The sequence below is a fragment of the Puma concolor genome, chromosome D2 (genome assembly GCF_028749965.1).
Source record: "Puma concolor isolate L17-30 chromosome D2, mPumCon1.1.hap2, whole genome shotgun sequence".
Classification (NCBI taxonomy): domain Eukaryota; kingdom Metazoa; phylum Chordata; class Mammalia; order Carnivora; family Felidae; genus Puma; species Puma concolor.
In genome coordinates, this window is record NC_141677.1 from 6,457,046 (window position 1) to 6,474,948 (window position 17,903).

The 17,903-nt window shown below is 41.5% G+C and overlaps 1 protein-coding gene across 3 annotated transcripts in view; it reads right to left on the bottom strand.

Annotated features, from left to right (window-relative positions):
- Positions 1–12,784: 12,784 nt before the first annotated feature.
- Positions 12,785–17,903, bottom strand: part of ASAH2 (N-acylsphingosine amidohydrolase 2) — a 100,962-nt gene continuing 95,843 nt past the window's right edge. For all 3 annotated transcript variants that reach the window (XM_025914983.2, XM_086679500.1, XM_086679499.1), the window contains 2 exons: positions 17,257–17,345; positions 12,785–15,310 (listed from right to left, as the gene is read on the bottom strand). In XM_025914983.2, coding sequence (XP_025770768.2) covers positions 15,121–15,310; positions 17,257–17,345 — 279 coding nt within the window. In that variant the 3' untranslated portion in view covers positions 12,785–15,120. The remainder of the gene's footprint in view (positions 15,311–17,256; positions 17,346–17,903) is intronic.

The following is a 17,903-nucleotide window of genomic DNA, read 5'->3' on the forward strand; positions in this document are numbered from 1 at the left end:
ATGTATACCAAGCACCTAGCACTGTATCTGGCACGTGAGAGCCCCAGATCGGAAATGCTTTAAAATAAAGAAGTCGTGTTCTACTAAGTTTAGGAAACATTGAATTAGCATTAAACAGAGTTCTTGCCTTCAGAGAATCTAAAAACCTCTACTATTCTAATGTGCCCTGTGAGTCAGTGAGAAAGGGATTAGTACACAGTAGTTCCCAAACTTACCAGATCATGGGACTCTTTCCTGACACTGATAGAAACAGTCCTGGGAACAGCACTTTGGAGCAAAACCCAAGCGACCCTTGACAAACGTCGCTTGTCTTTTTCTTCTCCCTCCCAGACTTGCTTACCTCCTAAAACCAAGATTCTTGTGATTAGAAGGGCATCAGAAGTACACTTTGGGGTTGGGGGTTTGGGGTTCTTAATCTTCAACTCTATCACTTAAAATAATAATTTACAAAAATGAAACCATGATTCAACATGTATTGACAACCTACTCATGATTCTTGTTCATATTAGATTAAAAATGGTGTAAAAGCTTCTCAAAAGGCTTCACCTATTAAAATATCATAAGGTAAGGGGCGTCTGGGTGGCTCAGTCAATTGAGTGTCTGACTCTTGATTTCGGCCTGGGTCACGATCTCACGTTTCATGAGTTCAAGCCCCGCGTCAGGGCAGTGAAGAGCCTGCTTGGGATTCTCTCTCTCTCTGCCCTTGTCTCTCTGCCCCTCCTCCACTCGTGATTTCTGTTGCAAAAAACAAAAACAAAAACATATATCATCAGGTAAGTGCAGCTAAATTATCTGGTTAAATTATGTGGTCTTAAGTAAAAAAAGATTTCCTCCGTGTGTCATGGGACATATTTTTACGGGCTTTGCACTGTTTCCTGTCTTCCCCAGTAGGTGGCACTGCGGACCTACTGTCCAGGAAATCCTGCTCTGTTGGCCCAGAATGGCCCAGTCCTCCAGATGTGCTTGCCCCACAGCCAGTACCTGCACGTGCCAAGGTTTTTTACCCCTTGGCTTTGAAGACAATCAGGTACCAATTTCGAGTTCAATGGCAGGTCCCGTCATTAATATTGCTTTTTCGGGAATTTTCTATGGTTTTTCTATGGTCTTCCCCCTACCCCCAACCCCCGGGGTTTTTCAGCTTCTAATTTGTCGCTCTAAAAGCGCTTCAGGAAAAGCTGAGGTGAAACCCTTAAACAACATCCTGCTACTTTTCTTCTCCAAACTACCGATAATGTCAGAATGAGCATTTCCAGTGGGCTTTGGGGCACCTGTAGATGAAACCCAGCCAGAATTTTAAATATCATGCGCTGAACGGGGCACCTGGGTGGTTCAGTCTGTTGAGAGTCCGGCTCTTGATTTCAGCTCGGGTCATGATCCCGGGGTCGTGGGATCGAGCCCCACATTGGGCTCGGCACTGAGCGTGGAGCCCGGTTGAGATTCTCTCTGCCTCTCCCCCACTCGTACGCTGTCTTTCTCTCTCTCTCTCTCTTTCTCGCTCTCAAATAAAAAATAAATAAATAAATATTATGGACCCAGAAGTGCTGCTGTCATCCACCAGCCCATTCCTGATTCTCACGTGGCAAGTGCACTGTCATCCAAATCTGAAGTCTTACTTTGAGTCCCTCCTTCCCTCCCCCCATCCTCACGGTCATGCTAACCTCCGCCTGTTGCACTCTTCTTACAAATGTCAGTGAAGTACCACAAACATCTAGAAAAAATCAAAACAATAATAACATAATGGATACCTATGTATCCAGCATTAACCACCAACAGATGTTTGTGTTTTCCCATAATTACTTCATGGGTCTTTTTTTTTTTTTTTAATTCCAGTTAACATACAGTGTAATAGTAGTTTCAGGTGTACAAAATAGTGATTCAACACTTCCCTACATCACCCGGTGCTCATCACGACAGGTGCCCTCCTTCATCCCCATCACCTGTTTCCCCCATCCCCCTGAACTCTGGTAACCTGGTTCCTGGAATCTGGTAACCATCAGTTTCTTCTCTGTAGTTGAGAGTCTGTTTTGTGGTTTGCCCCTCTCGTTTGTTCCCTGTGCTCATTTGTTTTATTTCTTCAATTCCACGTATGAGTGAAATCATATGGTATTTGTCTTTCTCTGACTGACTTAATTCGCTTAGTGTAATATGCCCTAGGTCCATCCATGTTGTTGCAAATGGCAAGATTTCGTTTGTTTTGATGGCTGAATAATGTCCCCTTGTGTATATACACCACATCTTCTTTATCCATTCTCAATTGATGGACACTTGGGCTTCTTCCATATCTTGGCTATTGTAAATAATGCTACTATAAACATCAGGGTGCATGTATGCCTTTGAATTAGTGTTTTGTATTTTTTGGATAAATACCTAGTAGTGCAATTGCTGGATTGTAGGGTAGGTTCTATTTTTAACTGTTTGAGGAACCGCCATCCTGTTTTCCAGAGTGGCTACACCAGTTTGCCTTCCCACCGACAGTGCACGAGGGTTCCTTTTCCTCTCCATCCTCACCAACACCTGTTTTTTTCTTGTGTTGTTGACTTTAGCCATTCTGACAGGTATGAGGTGATATCTCATTGTGGTTTTGATTTGCATTTCCCTGATGGTAAGTGACAATGAACATCTTGTCACGTATCTGTTGCCCACCTGAATGCCTTTTTTGGAGAAATGTCTGTTCGTGTCTTCTGCCCATTTTTTAATTGGATTATTCACTTGGGGAGGTGTTGTTTTATAGGTTGTTTATATATTTTGGGTACTAACCCTTTATCAGATACGTCATTTGAAAGCCCTTCTCCCATTCCTCAGGTGGCCTTTGAGTGTTGTTATTTCTTTCACTGTGCAAAAGCTTTTTATTTTGACGAAGTTCCAGTAGTTTCTTTTTGCTTTTACTTCCCTTGCCCTAGGAGACCTATCTAGAAAGAAGTCGTTATGGCCAATGTCAAAGAAGTTACTGCTTGGGTTCTTTCCTAGGATTTTTATGGTTTTAGGTCTCACATTCAGGTCTTTAATCCATTTTGGTTTTGTTTTTATGTTTGGTATAAGAAAGGGGTCCGGTTTCATTCTTCTGCATTTTTCAACCATTTGTTGAAGAGGTTGTCCTCTTCCCACTGCTTTCCCGCTTTGTTGAAGATTAATTGACCATATAGTTGTGGGACCATTTCTGGGTTTTCTATTCTATTCCATTGGTCTATGTGTCTATTTTTGTGCCAGTACCATACTGTTTCGATCACTATAGCTTTGTAATATAACTTGAAGTCTGGAATTGTGATGCCTCTAGCCTAGCTTTTCTTTTTCAGGATTTTTTTTGGCTATTCATGCTCTTTTGTGGTTTCACACAAATTTTAGAATTTCTTGCTCTAGTTCTGTGAAAAACGCTGGTGGTATTTTGATAGGGATTGCATTAAATGTGTAGATTGTTTTGAATAGTACAGACATTTTAACAATATTTGTTCTTCTAAGCTATGAGCATGGGATTTTTTTCCATTTCTTTGTGTTATCTTCAATTTCTTTCATCAGTGTTTTATATTTTTCAGAGCATACGTCTTTCACCTCTTTGGTTATGTTTATTCCTAGGTATCGTATTATTTTTGGTGCAATTGTAAATGGGATTATTTTCTTAAATTTTCTTTCTACTGCTTCATTATTGGTGTATAAAAATGCAACATATTGGCAATTAGCTCTTTGACATCAGTCTTGGCAATGATTTTTTTGGATCTGAACCCAAACACAAAGGCACAAAAATGAAAATAAATATGTGGAATTGCATCAAACGGCTCCTATACAGCAAAAGAAACTATCAAGAAAATGAAAGGGCAACGTACTGAATGGGAGAAAATATTTACAAACCATATATCTGATGGAGGGTTAATAATCCAAAATATATAAACACTTATACAACTTATCAACAATAACAAAAACGAAAACAATTTAATTTAAAAATGGGTAGAGGAATCGAGTCGATCTTTTTCCAAAGAAGACATGTAAATGGCTAACAGGTACATGAAAAGAGGTTCAACATCGCTAATTATCAAGGAAATGCAAATCAAAACCACAAAAAGATATCCCCTCACACCAGTCAGAATGGCTAGCCTCAAAAAGACAGAGAACGTGGTAACAAGGATGTGCGGAAAAGGGAATCCTTACACACTCGTAGTGGGAATGTAAACTAGTGTGGCCACTATGGAAAACAGGATGGAAGTTCCTCAACAAATCAAACATGGACCTACCGTGTGATCCAGCAATCATGCTTCTGAGTATATATCTAAAAGAAATGAAAACATGATATCACAAAGATAGGTGACCTCTCATATTTATTGTCTTATTCACAACAGCCAAGATATGGAAGAATATTGAAGTGTCCATCAATGGATGAATGGATGAAAAGATGTGGTTTAAATATACAATGGGATATTGTTCAACCATGAGAAAGAAGGAAATCCTGCCATTGACAACAACATGAATGGACCTGGAGGGCATTATTTTAAGTGAAATAGGCCAAAGACAAATACCACACGGTATCACTTCTACATGGAATCTTTTTTTTTTTTTTTTTATTTGTAATATTTATTCATTTTTGAGAGACAGAGAGACAGGGTTCAAGTGGGGGGAGGGGCAGAGAGAGAGAGACACAGAATCTGAAGCAGGCTCCAGGCTCTGAGCCATAAGCACAGAACCCGACGTGGGGGCTCAAACCCACGAGCCATGAGATCATGACCTGAGTCAAAGTTGGACACTTAACCGACTGAGCCACCTGGGCGCCCCAACATGGAGTCTTAAAAAAAAAAAAGTCAAACACAGAAACAGGGAGTAGAATGGTGATTATAAGTTATACACAAGGTCTGAGCATCTAGTGAAAAACATGGTGACTATAGTTGATGGTACTGTGTGGCATAGTCGAAATTTGCTAAGAGTAGAACTTGTGTCCTCACCAAAAAAGAAAAAAAGAAGTACATATGTGAGGTGATGTGTGTTCATGAACTCAATGCTGGGAATCTTTTCAGAATATATACATACACCAAATCATCACGTTAGACATTTTTAATATATTACAAGTTTACTTGTCAATTATATCTCAATAAAGTTATCAAAAAAAAAAAAAGAAAACTACTATTTTGTAATCCCTAAAGAAATAATGGATCTGATTAACAATGATTTTTGCCTGTGGAAACCCAAAGCTCAAAGGTTGACAGGGACTTTTATAATGAATGGATCAGCCTGACGACTCCCGAAAGTCAGGTCAATCCTAACTTGAATGAGACACCCAGACATTAAATATCTCCTGTTTTAGGAACTAGGAAATAAAGAGCCCACCCAAAAAAGTATTCTTGCCTAAAGAAAAAAAAAATTAATTTGAATCTAGTCAAACATTTAGAGCTAATGTTTCCAGGAAACAGTAAGGGTAGAGGAATAAGCTAAAACACATCATAAAGATGCAAAAGGTCATAATGTAGGAAAATCTATTAGATACCATGGTTTCTTAAACAGCTTGAAAAAGAGGATGGTATGAAGAGAGATGTTATATATTAAGTGTGACTGAAGAGATTAATAAATGCTATGTGCAGAACTTGCTTGGGCCCTGATTAAACAAACCCACTATAAAAAGGGATTTTTTATTCTTTTTTATAATGTTTATTTTTGAGGGAGAGAGAGCACGCAGGCAAGGGAGGGGCAGAGAGAGAGGGAGATAACAGAATCCAAAGCAGGCTCCAGGCTCTGAGCTGTCAGCATAGAGCCCGACACGGGGTTTGAACCCACAAACCATGAGATCATGACCTGAGCTGAAGTCTGCTGCTTAACTGACTGAGCCACCCAGGCACCCCTAAAGAGGTATTTTTTAGACAGTCAGGAACATTTGACCACGGACTATTAGCTGAAATTAAGAGGTTATTGTCAACTTTGTTAAGATAGGAGAGTGACCTTCTGGTTAAGTAAGTGAAAAAAATATATTTGTTGGAGAAATATGCTAAAATTTTATAAGGAAAATAGTCCAGCTCGACCCCAGTCCCACCCAGCAAAATGTGAAGGGAGAAATAAAACACAAAGAGCAAGCTGTTTATAATTTCTGAAGCCAAATGCTGAAATATATGGGGTATTAATGTACTATTCTCTGTATTTGTACGTTTCAAATTTTCCATAATATTTTGTCCTAAGGTCTCAAAAAGTTCAATGACAGTCTAACTTTTTTTTTTTAATTTTTAATGTTTATTTATTTTTTAGAGAGAGAGAGACAGTGCAAATGCGGGAAGGGGAGAGAGAGAGGGAAAGACAGAACCCGAAGCAGGTTCCAGTCTCTGAGCTGTCAGCATAGAGTCCGATACGGGGCCTGAACCCATGAACCGTGAGATCATGACCTGAGCCGAAGTCAGATGTTTAACCACCTGAGCCACCCAGGCGCCCCTATGACAGTCTGAGCTTGTAATCATGACGGCATTCTCGCGATGTTCCTACCATGGTGGAATTATCAGACTCCTATGGGTGGGTTTCATGGCACCCAACCAGGAGGAAACTTCCCAACGGGTCCCAGTTGATTTTATGTAAAACGTGGATATTGAGATACTACTTTGTGAAGTCCAAGAAAATAAGATCCCTCCAAACATGAGATTTCTCTTCAGTAATCTTCAAAGCATTCTCTCGTTTACAAAAGCATTTCTTAAAAGAGGAAATACTTACGTAAACATTAAGTCAATTATTCATTGAGAATAAAAATTCACGGCTACTACTTTTTGCAACACCTCTCTAACACATGGTAAAGATCATCTTCTGCCTTGATTTAAAACTAGCACTGCCAAATTCCTAAAGTATGTTATGATTCCTTGCTAGCTTTGCCACCATGATGGTGGCAGAATGATAGACGCTCTACTGACATGTCCTTCATTTGCTTCAGAGCTAATAACACTTGCGTGATAAATTGGAGAGGGGAGAAAACCAATGTAGTTCAATAAGAAGTGAGAATAAACATGAGTCATTATATTTGTCCTGATTCTGTCATCTTATATAATAGATATTCATGGTCTCATCCACAACCCATAAAAGATCGATTTCCAAAAATATGGAATGTTTATTCTCCATCAAATTTTAGTTAGAGCTGCATCATAGCTGAGTCATTTGGCTTTTTATGATATGTAAATTAGTTTCAGAATTTACTAGATAGTCTTTGATGGTGACGGTGACAGGTGACACTCGCAGGCAACCAATGAGAGATGAGACCAGTTGCCATAAAATGACCATATTGTCCCAAAGAGTAAAGAACAGACATAATGACTATGTCTTCTAAACTGGAAGGCACCCAAGGATCTCATCTGACAGGTGTCTATAGGATGCAAACTAATCCATTGGCCAGTGCACTCGTCTCCTAGGACTGACATAACAAAACGCCAGGTGTTGGATGGTTTAAACAACACTACTTTGTTGGCTCACTGTTCTGGAGGCTAGAAGTCCAAGATCAAAGTGTCAGCAGGTTGATTTGTTCTGAGGGCTGTGAGGGGGAATCTGCTTCATGCCTCTCAACTGGATTCTGGCGGTTTACTTGCAATCTTCTGGGATTCCTTGGCTTGTAGACACAACACTCAAATCTCTGCCTTCGCGTTCATGCTGTGTTCTCCTTGTGTGTATCCCTTTATGTGGTATATTTTTTTAAAGATACACACTGTTTTGGGGGCCATGATTCAACCCATAACAGAGAGTCAGAAAATAGAAAGAGGTCACCATACCATGTCCCCCAGGCCAGCCAGTAAAGATCTGCTTTCTGATTTTACACAAATATGTTGATATTTATCTTAGCCACAGTAGAAGAAAGTGTCTAAATCATAGCCTTTGTGGAGTCTATAATCAGTATAGTAGTTAGAATACAGGTTTCTGCTGTTCTAACCATGACATGAATAGTAAATATGAGGTGGGAATTTATTTCCCCCTCAATCATCTGAAATGAAGGAGTCAAGGGATGATTTGACTATCAAGGACTATCAAGGACCCAATGTCTTTTATAAGATTGCCATCTTTGACATGGAGCTTCAGTCTGTGGGCTCAAGGTGGCTGCCGCAGCTCTGTCCACCATGTCTGTTACACAGCTACTAGGAAGGGAACCAGACAAAGGAATGTATGACTGTCCCTTCTGAGTGCACAAATGGGGAAATAGGACATCTCACATCTCCCACCCCACCGAACAGAACTTAGATGGTTATTCCCAGCTGCCAGACACAGTCCTAGGACACATCCAGCCTGAAAATGGAGTCCTGTCCCTGTGACCAATGCAAACTCTCACTATGGATGGGAGAGCAGATACGGAATGGCCACTGCCTTTGCCACATCCCATCAACCCTGTAGTACCCCCACTGTCTCCGGCATATGCCTTCTACCATTCTTAAGAAAGTGTTCATGCTCAAGTTTCAAAGCCTTAACTCAATTCTTAACCATTTTAGCATCTCTACAACCTTTATATAATTGATCTTCTTGGAGTTCTCTCTTCCTACTCTCCTAATTCTTCTAATTCTTCTTCTCCTTACTAACCGTCTTTTCTGGGCCTCCTTCCTTTGTCCCTTCCTAAAAGTAGGTGTTCCCCATGGGCCTGTCATCCAGGCTTATTCTTGCTCTTTGCTCTCCTTCTTGTAACTCATCAAATTCCTTGATTTCTGCTATTGGACCGAAACGGGCACTTCCTGTATCTCTCTGTTTTGCCCTACTTCTCTGCAAAACCTGAGCTCCCCATTTCTCACTGTGCACTAGACTTTGCCACCTGGATGTCTTGTCAAGTCTCAGCCATCCAAACCCAGATTTGCCTTCATGCCTTTCAAAATCTCTTCCTTTCATTCTAGCACTTGTGTTTTTTTTTTTTTTTTTTTTTTTTTTTTTTTTTTTTTAATTTTTTTTTTCAACGTTTATTTATTTTTGGGACAGAGAGAGACAGAGCATGAACAGGTGAGGGGCAGAGAGAGAGGGAGACACAGAATCGGAAACAGGCTCCAGGCTCTGAGCCATCAGCCCAGAGCCCGACGCGGGGCTCGAACTCACGGACCGCGAGATCGTGACCTGGCTGAAGTCGGACGCTTAACCAACTGCGCCACCCAGGCGCCCCTCTAGCACTTGTTTTTACTGTTACTGTCACCCAAAGTTTTAGGGTTTTAATTTTTTTAAACTGTCTTTGTCCCCCTCCCCGCCCCATCAATCAGTAACTCAAGAGCATTTTGTGTGTAGAGTATTATACGCTCCCACCTTCTGACCCATTTCTGAAGTGGTTCTGGTTCTGACCTCCATTGCCTCTCAGTCTAGACCACTCTCATAGCCTTAGTTGTCACCCATTCCAATTCTTCCTACACTAATATTGGAGATGTCAAAAGATCAGGAAAAGCATGTCTCTGGAGCAAGTTATGGATTCAGTTCACAATGGAGAAATTTTTTTATTTCCTACTCTCTTCCTGACATTTATATGCTTCATCTTACATAAAACTCAGTGACTGCTAAGTTAATTAACAGCTAAATAAATAAATTAAGCATATCCCATATGCCAGACACTCTGCCAACAACTTTACCTTATTCTAATTTCACAAACTAAAACTGTAAGTGCTTTTATTATTCTCATTGATATAGTAAGAAGTTGAGATGCATTAAGAAACTGTGGCTTTAAGAAATTAATTTACTCAGGGCTGGACACTGAATAAATGGGAGAACCAAGATTTGAACCAACTAGTTTTCCTGCTAGTTTCCAATTAGCTTTCTCTCTTAGCCTTTAAATTATATGACCCCATATCAATCATACAAGGTTATTATTGTTACACCATTTTATCAGCCAGGGGTGCTCAGTAACCCTCCCAAGGTCACAGACATAATTCAATCCAAGTTGACCAGATTGCAAAATCTAGATTCTTTCTTTTACTTTATACAACTTATGTCCCATGGTTAAAAGCTATCCCTCAGTCCTCATAAACTATTTTGAATCTGTGGACTTGAGGCTAAGAGAAACTGATAAAAGAGTTGCAATAGGTCAGCCCAACACCATCCACAGTTTCAGAAGGACATTCAAAGTACATACTCTCCTCATTGTAGTGCCATCAAATTTATCTATAAAATCATCGTGTTAGTTTACTGAAATGCCATTTAAGAATGTTGTGGGTCCATGTTGGACTTTTTTGCAAGGTTGTAATTGCTGAGATGTTAAGTTCTTAGGTTCGTTTAGCTTACCCTGGTCTTGTATTGAATAAGGAAGCACCAATAAAACAGGCAATATGGTCAAGTCAATCTTTCCAGAAAGTGGGCTGGTAGATTTGTTCTCTTCTGCTAGTGTTAAGCCAATATCCCAGGTCTCTGGATTGCTCATTATCCTAAAACACAGCCAGAAAAGGGTCAACACAGCCTGGATCTCCGATAACTTGAAGTTATGTACACCGAGGTACTTTGAAGTTTATGTGGGTGGGTCAGGTTTTTTTAGTATTAATAAGTACTTAAAAGATGTAGGCTGGAACTCTGGACTCCATCTAAAGGGAGAGAGTGGTCTTTGTTGGCTGTAATATCCCACTTCATAGGCACAAAAAAGCAAAAGGAAATCAAGATTTGGAAACATGAGATGGACAGAAGTAAAAGAAATGTCAATAAATCCAATTCCAAGAAACACTTACAGACTATGAAGACAGAAGGGTGATGCCCAATGTCACTGGAGACTGGGAAAATCAGTTGCCTTAGTTATAAAAGATGTGTTTTATTAGTTTAGCAAAAGGAAAATACATTCAAGCACATGCATATAATAAATGAAGGGTCTTAAGGGAGAAAATGCTAATATGAACGTAAAACCAAATTGCTATTTATGAAGGTGAAATTCAGTGCTACCTCTCTGGCCATTCCTCCCTTGCATGAGAACTACAGACGTGATTAGCTATTTGATATTCCCCTTACCTGAAATAGTCTAGTCATCCTGCATCCATGCATGGAAAGGAGCGTGCGCGCACACACACACACACACACACACACCATTAGCTTTCTTCTAGCTAATATCCTTTGGGTCTTAGCTTAGACGTTATTTACTCCAGGAAACCTCCCGCATTCTCCCCAAGACCATAGAAGGTCCCATCTCTAACACCCTAAACTGCAGCAGTATGAGTCACTCTGTACAGAATCGCCTGTTTACTTGTCTGCTTCTTCCATTAAAAGTCTGAGTTCCTTGATGGCAAGAACTTGCTCTGCTTTGATCGTTACTGTATCACCAGGGGGTAGCACAATGCCCACAAAGTATACAGTCGCTCAGTGTGAACTTGCTGAATGAATGCATGTATTTCACAATGTAGAAAACAAGCCCTGTCACCATTAAGCCCCAGGGTGTGTTCTTTCCTAAAACAGATTTGCTATCAGAACTTGTCACCCTCTCTAGAGGCAGAAAATGCCAAATATTCTCTTTCTCGGGCTCCCTTAAAGCTATGTGACACAATTCCAGACAAGGAAATGGAAAGGGAATTCTACTCGGGTTCCCACTAAATATTTTTCACCTTCCAAAAAGAGATTCCAAGAACTCTCCCCTTCCTTCTTGCTGTTGCACACAATGGCATGAAGACACAAGGTAGGTCTCTTTAGACTGAGGCGACAGCCAAAAAGTTAAAGTTAATAGGTTAAGAAAAAAGAAAAAAAGCAGTGACATCATTGAGTGGTTGCACCAAACCTGAACTGGTCACCTTAAGACATTGCTATGTGCGACTGTCAATGTCTTTAGCGCTTGGACCCCTGTTGATCAGGAATATGCTGTTACAGCTGAACACATTCTAATTATGTAAGGAACATGCAAATTTTCCTCTGTGGCCTCATGTAAGGCATGATGTTCCAAAAGCCACTATAAACCAGCAGGTGGCATTGGGATACCGGAAGCAAAATCATTATTTGAAGAGCTAAAGGCATGAAAAGGATCATCTAATGACGCAATTGGTTGACTAAAGATGAAACCCAGGCACCAATGTTAGAAAAGGGCGGTGTGTTGGGGCGCCTGGGTGGCTCAGTCGGTTGAGCGTCCAACTTCGACTCAGGTCACGATCTTGCGGTCCGTGGGTTCGAGCCCCACGTCGGGCTCTGGGCTGATGGCTCAGAGCCTGGAGCCTGCTTCAGATTCTGTGTCTCCCTCTCTCTCTGCCCCTCCCCCATTCATGCTCTGTCTCTGTCTCAAAAATAAATAAATGTTAAAAAAAAATTGAAAAAAGAAAAGGGCGGTGTGTCTTCCTATGCTGGAGATGTATGAGGAGGCAACCTGGAGAAACATATTCACAAATATAGTCATTCTTAGCATCTTCAGAATTAGCTCATGAGACAATTTTACAGATAACTACCTGCCTAGGAAACTCTCGGTTGCCCTAGTCCTAAAATATGTTCAACTGTATGTATTTTTCCAGCAATACATCTTTGGAGCACAGGAACGGACGAAGTGGACCCTTTATGTTTGGGTGGTTACTTACAGAGACCATCCATATCACTTTTCAACCTGACCCACATGGAATCCAGCACCGTTCAGTCCATCTGTTAGAAACAACAAAGGGCACCTGGGTGGCTCAGTCGGTTGAGCGTCCGACTTCGGCTCAGGTCATGATCTCACGGCTCGTGAGTTGGAGCCCTGTGATGGTCATGAGTTTGAGCCCCGCGTCGCATCAGGCTTTGTGTCGACAGCTCAGAGCCTGAAGCCTGCTTCTGATTCTGTGTCTCCCTCTCTCTCTGCCCCTCCCCCACCCACACTCTGTTTCTCTCTCTCAAAAATAATACACATTAAAAAAATGTTTTTAAAAAGAAAAACAAGTGTTCCACTTCTCCATAGACCATACATGCACAATTGTATTCAGTGATTTATTATTAAGTCTTATATTGAATATTAGCAATTGATATAATACTCATCGAAAATTGTAGGGGGATCAGTCAGTGCTTTTTTAGGAAGTCACAGCATTCTTAAAACCAGAGAAGGCAGAATACAACAAACAAAATGCAGACACTTTGACATGAGACACAAAATCTTCTGCAGAAGCGTTCTCCCCCCCAAGCAGCCCCCTTTTCCCCATATTCGCCGCCAATTTCAGGGGCTTTCTCCCCATAGTCTGGCTCCAATGACACAGCCTGGATCTAGGTTTGTATGTTAACAGATCACTGCCTCTTTTGTGGTGTTCTTTTACGCACAAGTGAATAGCTATGGTTTCTACAGCGGCAGGATCTGGTCTTATTTTTACATACAAAATGCAAAAAATGGAATTGGATTGGAAGAGAGGGCAGCGGGCGTGCAGACAGGTTTCTGCAGGTTCTTTGGGGGCAGGAGTCCTGGTGGACAGAGGGCTGGTGCAGAAGCATCAGTACGAGGCAATGCAGTGTCTGGCTTGGCACAGGTCCAAGTGAACGACAGGGACTCACAGGTCCACTGAGGAAAGTTGCAGTGGGAGGCATGGAGGTAGTGGGAAAAAATTCAGTACGCTTCTGAGTCATGGGAACAATTTTATCATCAGTTCTGATATAATTTATCTAAGGTCAACTACTTTAAGAATTCCTTGCTCTTGGGAAGACTCTGAACTGTGATAGCAAACAGTCATTAGGAAAAATGATCGCTACCCTTTGGAATCCTGATGAGCTAATTCTCCAGCCGTGAACTCGCATAGAACCAGAGCCCTGGGTTATCAAAAAGCGTTCCGGGTTTGTTCCAATGCAATACAGCATGTTGAGTCACAGCTAGATGAATGTCAGTCTCATCGTGATTAGCATCATTACTATTTTCAAGCTGTGGAGTTTGTTTTTGAAATTAAGGTTGATTTTTCCCTAACATGCTAAAGCTCTGCCATTCATACAAAAGCATGATTTGGGTTTGGGAAATTTCCTTTGTAGCCTGGGAGCTAGCTCCAGTTAACTTGGATAATTTTAAATGGAATTGGTACTTTCAGGCAATCAATGTCAGATTGTCCTATCTCATTCTTCAGGACATTGGACTGGGAATTTCATAAGGCCCTCGAATTACTTTTGAAACAACTTTGTCCAAATGGTCTGGAGCCTCTTTCCCCCAAAATTCGAGCACCCAACACAGATTACACGTGAGATAGGACTTGAAGATGACTGCTTTTTAAATGCCTTCCAAAATTGATATCCTCAGTTGAGTATTTTCTTCTTCACCAACGGTCCCCTTTTGACACTTATACATTCATCTCAAATATGATAACTAATTATCAAGGCCCAACACTAGTACAATACTGGGCATGTAGGTGTTAATAAATACTGTGTGATTGAATGGGTCCATGAGTAAGTGAGCGATAAAAGAACAGATAAATGAATTTTAGATCTTGCTCTTTGAGGACTGACTTCCAACCCACTAACACTTTTGTTTTAATATCTACACCAATGGCAAGTCTTAGGTTTTGGGGATGAATTTGATTAGTGAAACTCACTTAGAACCAGTCTTGAGGAGAGGAGACACAATTCAGAGGGATAAGGGCACTTAGGGAAACACAGGGCATGATCAAAATATTCTAAGTCTGACTTTCCTGTACTTGGCCTCTGAAGGCCAGAAATAATTTACCAATATCAACAACTCTGGACCAGGTACATCAAGTCCAGGGTAATCGCTTTGAGAGGCTAAACAGAGAAAAGCTGACATGCTCATTTCCACACCAGTTGCCTCTAATTGGACTTATACGTTTATGGTCGATGTTTGTAATACTATTTTTTTTTTAAGTGTGATGGGGGGAGAGGTCCTGTAGCCTTTGTGCATCTTAAATCCATGAAACTTCATCATTCCCATCTGCAAAATGAAGACTCCAACTACATGAGCTCTTTAAACTTTCCCAGCCTAACACTCAATAATTCTATAAATAAATACTTGAACCACTGTTCACACATCTTCAGCCACTCTAACTTTTCAGAGGTTTTATATCGAGGGGAACTGTCCCTTCAAACAGTTGCATGGCCCCGAGGAAAATCATGTGTTAGGCTCTAGACCACCAGTCACACACACACACACACACACACTCACACACACACACACTCACACACACACACACCTCTGTCCCATTCACAGGAAACTATCTGTCCTCAAACAGGGACAATTATAGAAGTCATCCCAATTGTTTACATTCGTGTGAAATCATTTTTATAAACTAGGGAGGACAGCCACGCATTAAATTATTCATCAACTTTTCATTAACTAGTTACAACTTCAAAGGCGGAGGAAGTGCTTTCAAATGGAAGTATGATGGCCGGCTTGAGAAAGTCCTGTTTCCGATGGTGTCCGAAGTATCTCATTCTGTAGATTCCAGGCTGGGCAGTACCCGGAATATGCCATTGTATCGTCGCATTGCTGTGACCCAGCAATCCCTTGTGCCAATAGAAACTGTTGGTAGGAAACAAACAAACAAACCAAGTTTTGCTCTTAAAAAGGTGTGATTTGACAAAGGTAGGACTGGTCATTATATGAACATTCAGGGAGTACCGACCGTAAGCCAGGCACTCTCCTAGATACTGAGAGTGCAGCAATGAACAAAACAGGGACAAATACTTTCTAGAAGGGAACCTTTAGTTAATAGCCATTTGTAGAAATTGTCTTACCTGTTCTACCTTTATAACCACCCAAACCTTGTCCATCCCCAAAAAGCCTCACCCGATACTCAGAACACGGGATGTCTCCTGTTTGAGAACGGCTGTGGCACTGTTTCTGCCCTTGCTGTCCTCTGCTTCAACTGACACTTCCTCTCCCAGCCAGATTCATTTGTTAAAAATATATACTTCACGAGTGCATGCGCCAGACTCTTTTCTAGAGGCACGAGGATACGGCCGTAAGCAAGACAGACATGGCTCCAAGTTCCATGGAGCTTGTGTTCTACTAGGGCAAGGGGGGAAGAAAGGCAGTGAACGGGTAAACCGCAAAATGATTTTTAAAAGTGGTGGGTGAAACGAAACAAGTATGGCAGCGGTATCTCTACGGAGATGTTATTTAAGCTGAACCCACACGTGCCCAGAGGAAAGACATTCTAGGTAGAAGGAACAGAGGGTGCGAAGCGTTCCGAGCAGGAAAAAACGTGGTGCAGCGGAAGAGCAGAAGGAAGAGGCAGCGAAGTGTGACACAGGGGCTGAGGTCACAAAAACAGACCGAGTCAGCTCACACGAGCCCTTGTAGACCACCTCAAGCGGGTGAGATACTCTTGCAGGTAAGTGAGATAGAGTGGGTGACTGATAACCCCAACTGTGTAGACGGTAAGTTCCCTGGGTGGAGAGAGTGTTCTCAACATTCTGTGTGTTTCGGCGACAGGCCCCGTGCTCTCATGACAGAGGTGACATTCCAGCTGCTGCTGAACAAGGCAGAAGCAAGCCTATACGTATCCTCAGTGTTCACTGCTGTTGCGATTTGGGGCTTTTGAAAACAAATCATGCTTTTTTATCATCTGTATAATCTTAGCTTAACCCTAAATATGTATTTATTATTTGTTTAAAAATGATCTGTGCCCGAGATTCCTAAACATCCGAGGAAAATTGAGGCCCAGATTTATGTCTGGCTATCACAGGGGCCCCAGCACGGTCCCATCTCTATTTTCAGTTAACCACGTGAAGGAAACCAACACGCAACTAATGACCTAATCTAGGGTGATGTGAGTCAGGTACAAGTTGCCAAAATTTTTGCCCACTCCCTGCCACTGTCCTGCGGTGTGAAATGGATGCGCTTGGGAACAAAAACATTTTCTTATCTCAGATACCACTTGCAAATCTTCAAAATATTTATTCGGCTCAGGGATTTGGTATCGAAAACACAGAGATATGCCTCTCTGAGGAAACTCCAGAAGCAAATTCCATTCTCACTGGAGTCAGGAAAAGATAGACACTCAAGCTTCTCGTGTGTTAGTAATTCCAATGAAGAATCATTGGCCACGTATAAACATGTAATCATTTTGCCTATAGACTCTTGTTATTTTCCCAGAAGGAACTGTCAGGCTCTACAGAGGCCCGTGTGCCTCGCGACCCATTTGCAAGAATGGCTGAGGCTAGCCAGCCTTCAGGGGTAACGTCTGTGGCCGTGGAAAAGAACAAAATTAACAGATGTTTACAAAAATGGAGGCCACAACCTCATTAGCACCTCTCCTGACAGTAGCACATGTCCCACTGTTTCGCAGGGAGAGAGAGTCCAAATGGAGTCGAATAAATCCACTAAATATGGCCAGAAGGCTCCATGGGAATTTGATAGCAGTAATTTCCGGCCTTGAGCCCGTGTTCCCATTTGTCTTCCCCGCATCACTGACCGACTGTTCCCATGGCTTGAAAGACAAAATGTCCAACAGGCGAGCTCACCGTGTCTCCCAGGAGGCGTCGTTATGTACTATCCGCCATGTTGCTGATGTGGCCTCGTATTTCTCAACAGTGAGGAAGGTCTGATGGGTCTGAAACGCAATTGACACATTTGATGAGACCCTGCACGGTCATAAAAGGTGCCTGCCTGTAAGTACGTCCTTGTGGTCTGTAGGCTGAGCTGCCAATACCTTGTGTGAAAATGTACTAGAATTTCGTCCATATTCTCAGGTGCATCTCTCTCTACATTCCGTGCGATGTCTTCAGAATGTCACTCTACCCATGCTGTTACACACCATGACTTTCTTTTTTTTTTTTTTTTAAGAAAAGTGAATGGAGCATAATTTTAGAGCTGATAGCAAATTTTGCAAACCAGGGCAGAGAAGAGACCGAATAAAACTCGAGATTCTAAAAAAGGCCTAAGTCAAGCCTTTTCATGACATGTTTATTGATCTATATTCCACGACTTTCTCTTGTCATTTCAAGACGTAGGAGGGAAAATGGGAATGTTTCTTCATCTTTCCATCTCTGGGTAAATGAATTATTAGTAAATATGTCTCCCAAGTGAAAGAATTGAAAATGATGCATAAACCTTCCCTGTCTTAGATGCTGAAAGCAATCCCTATATTTTGTCACAATGGATTCCTAGA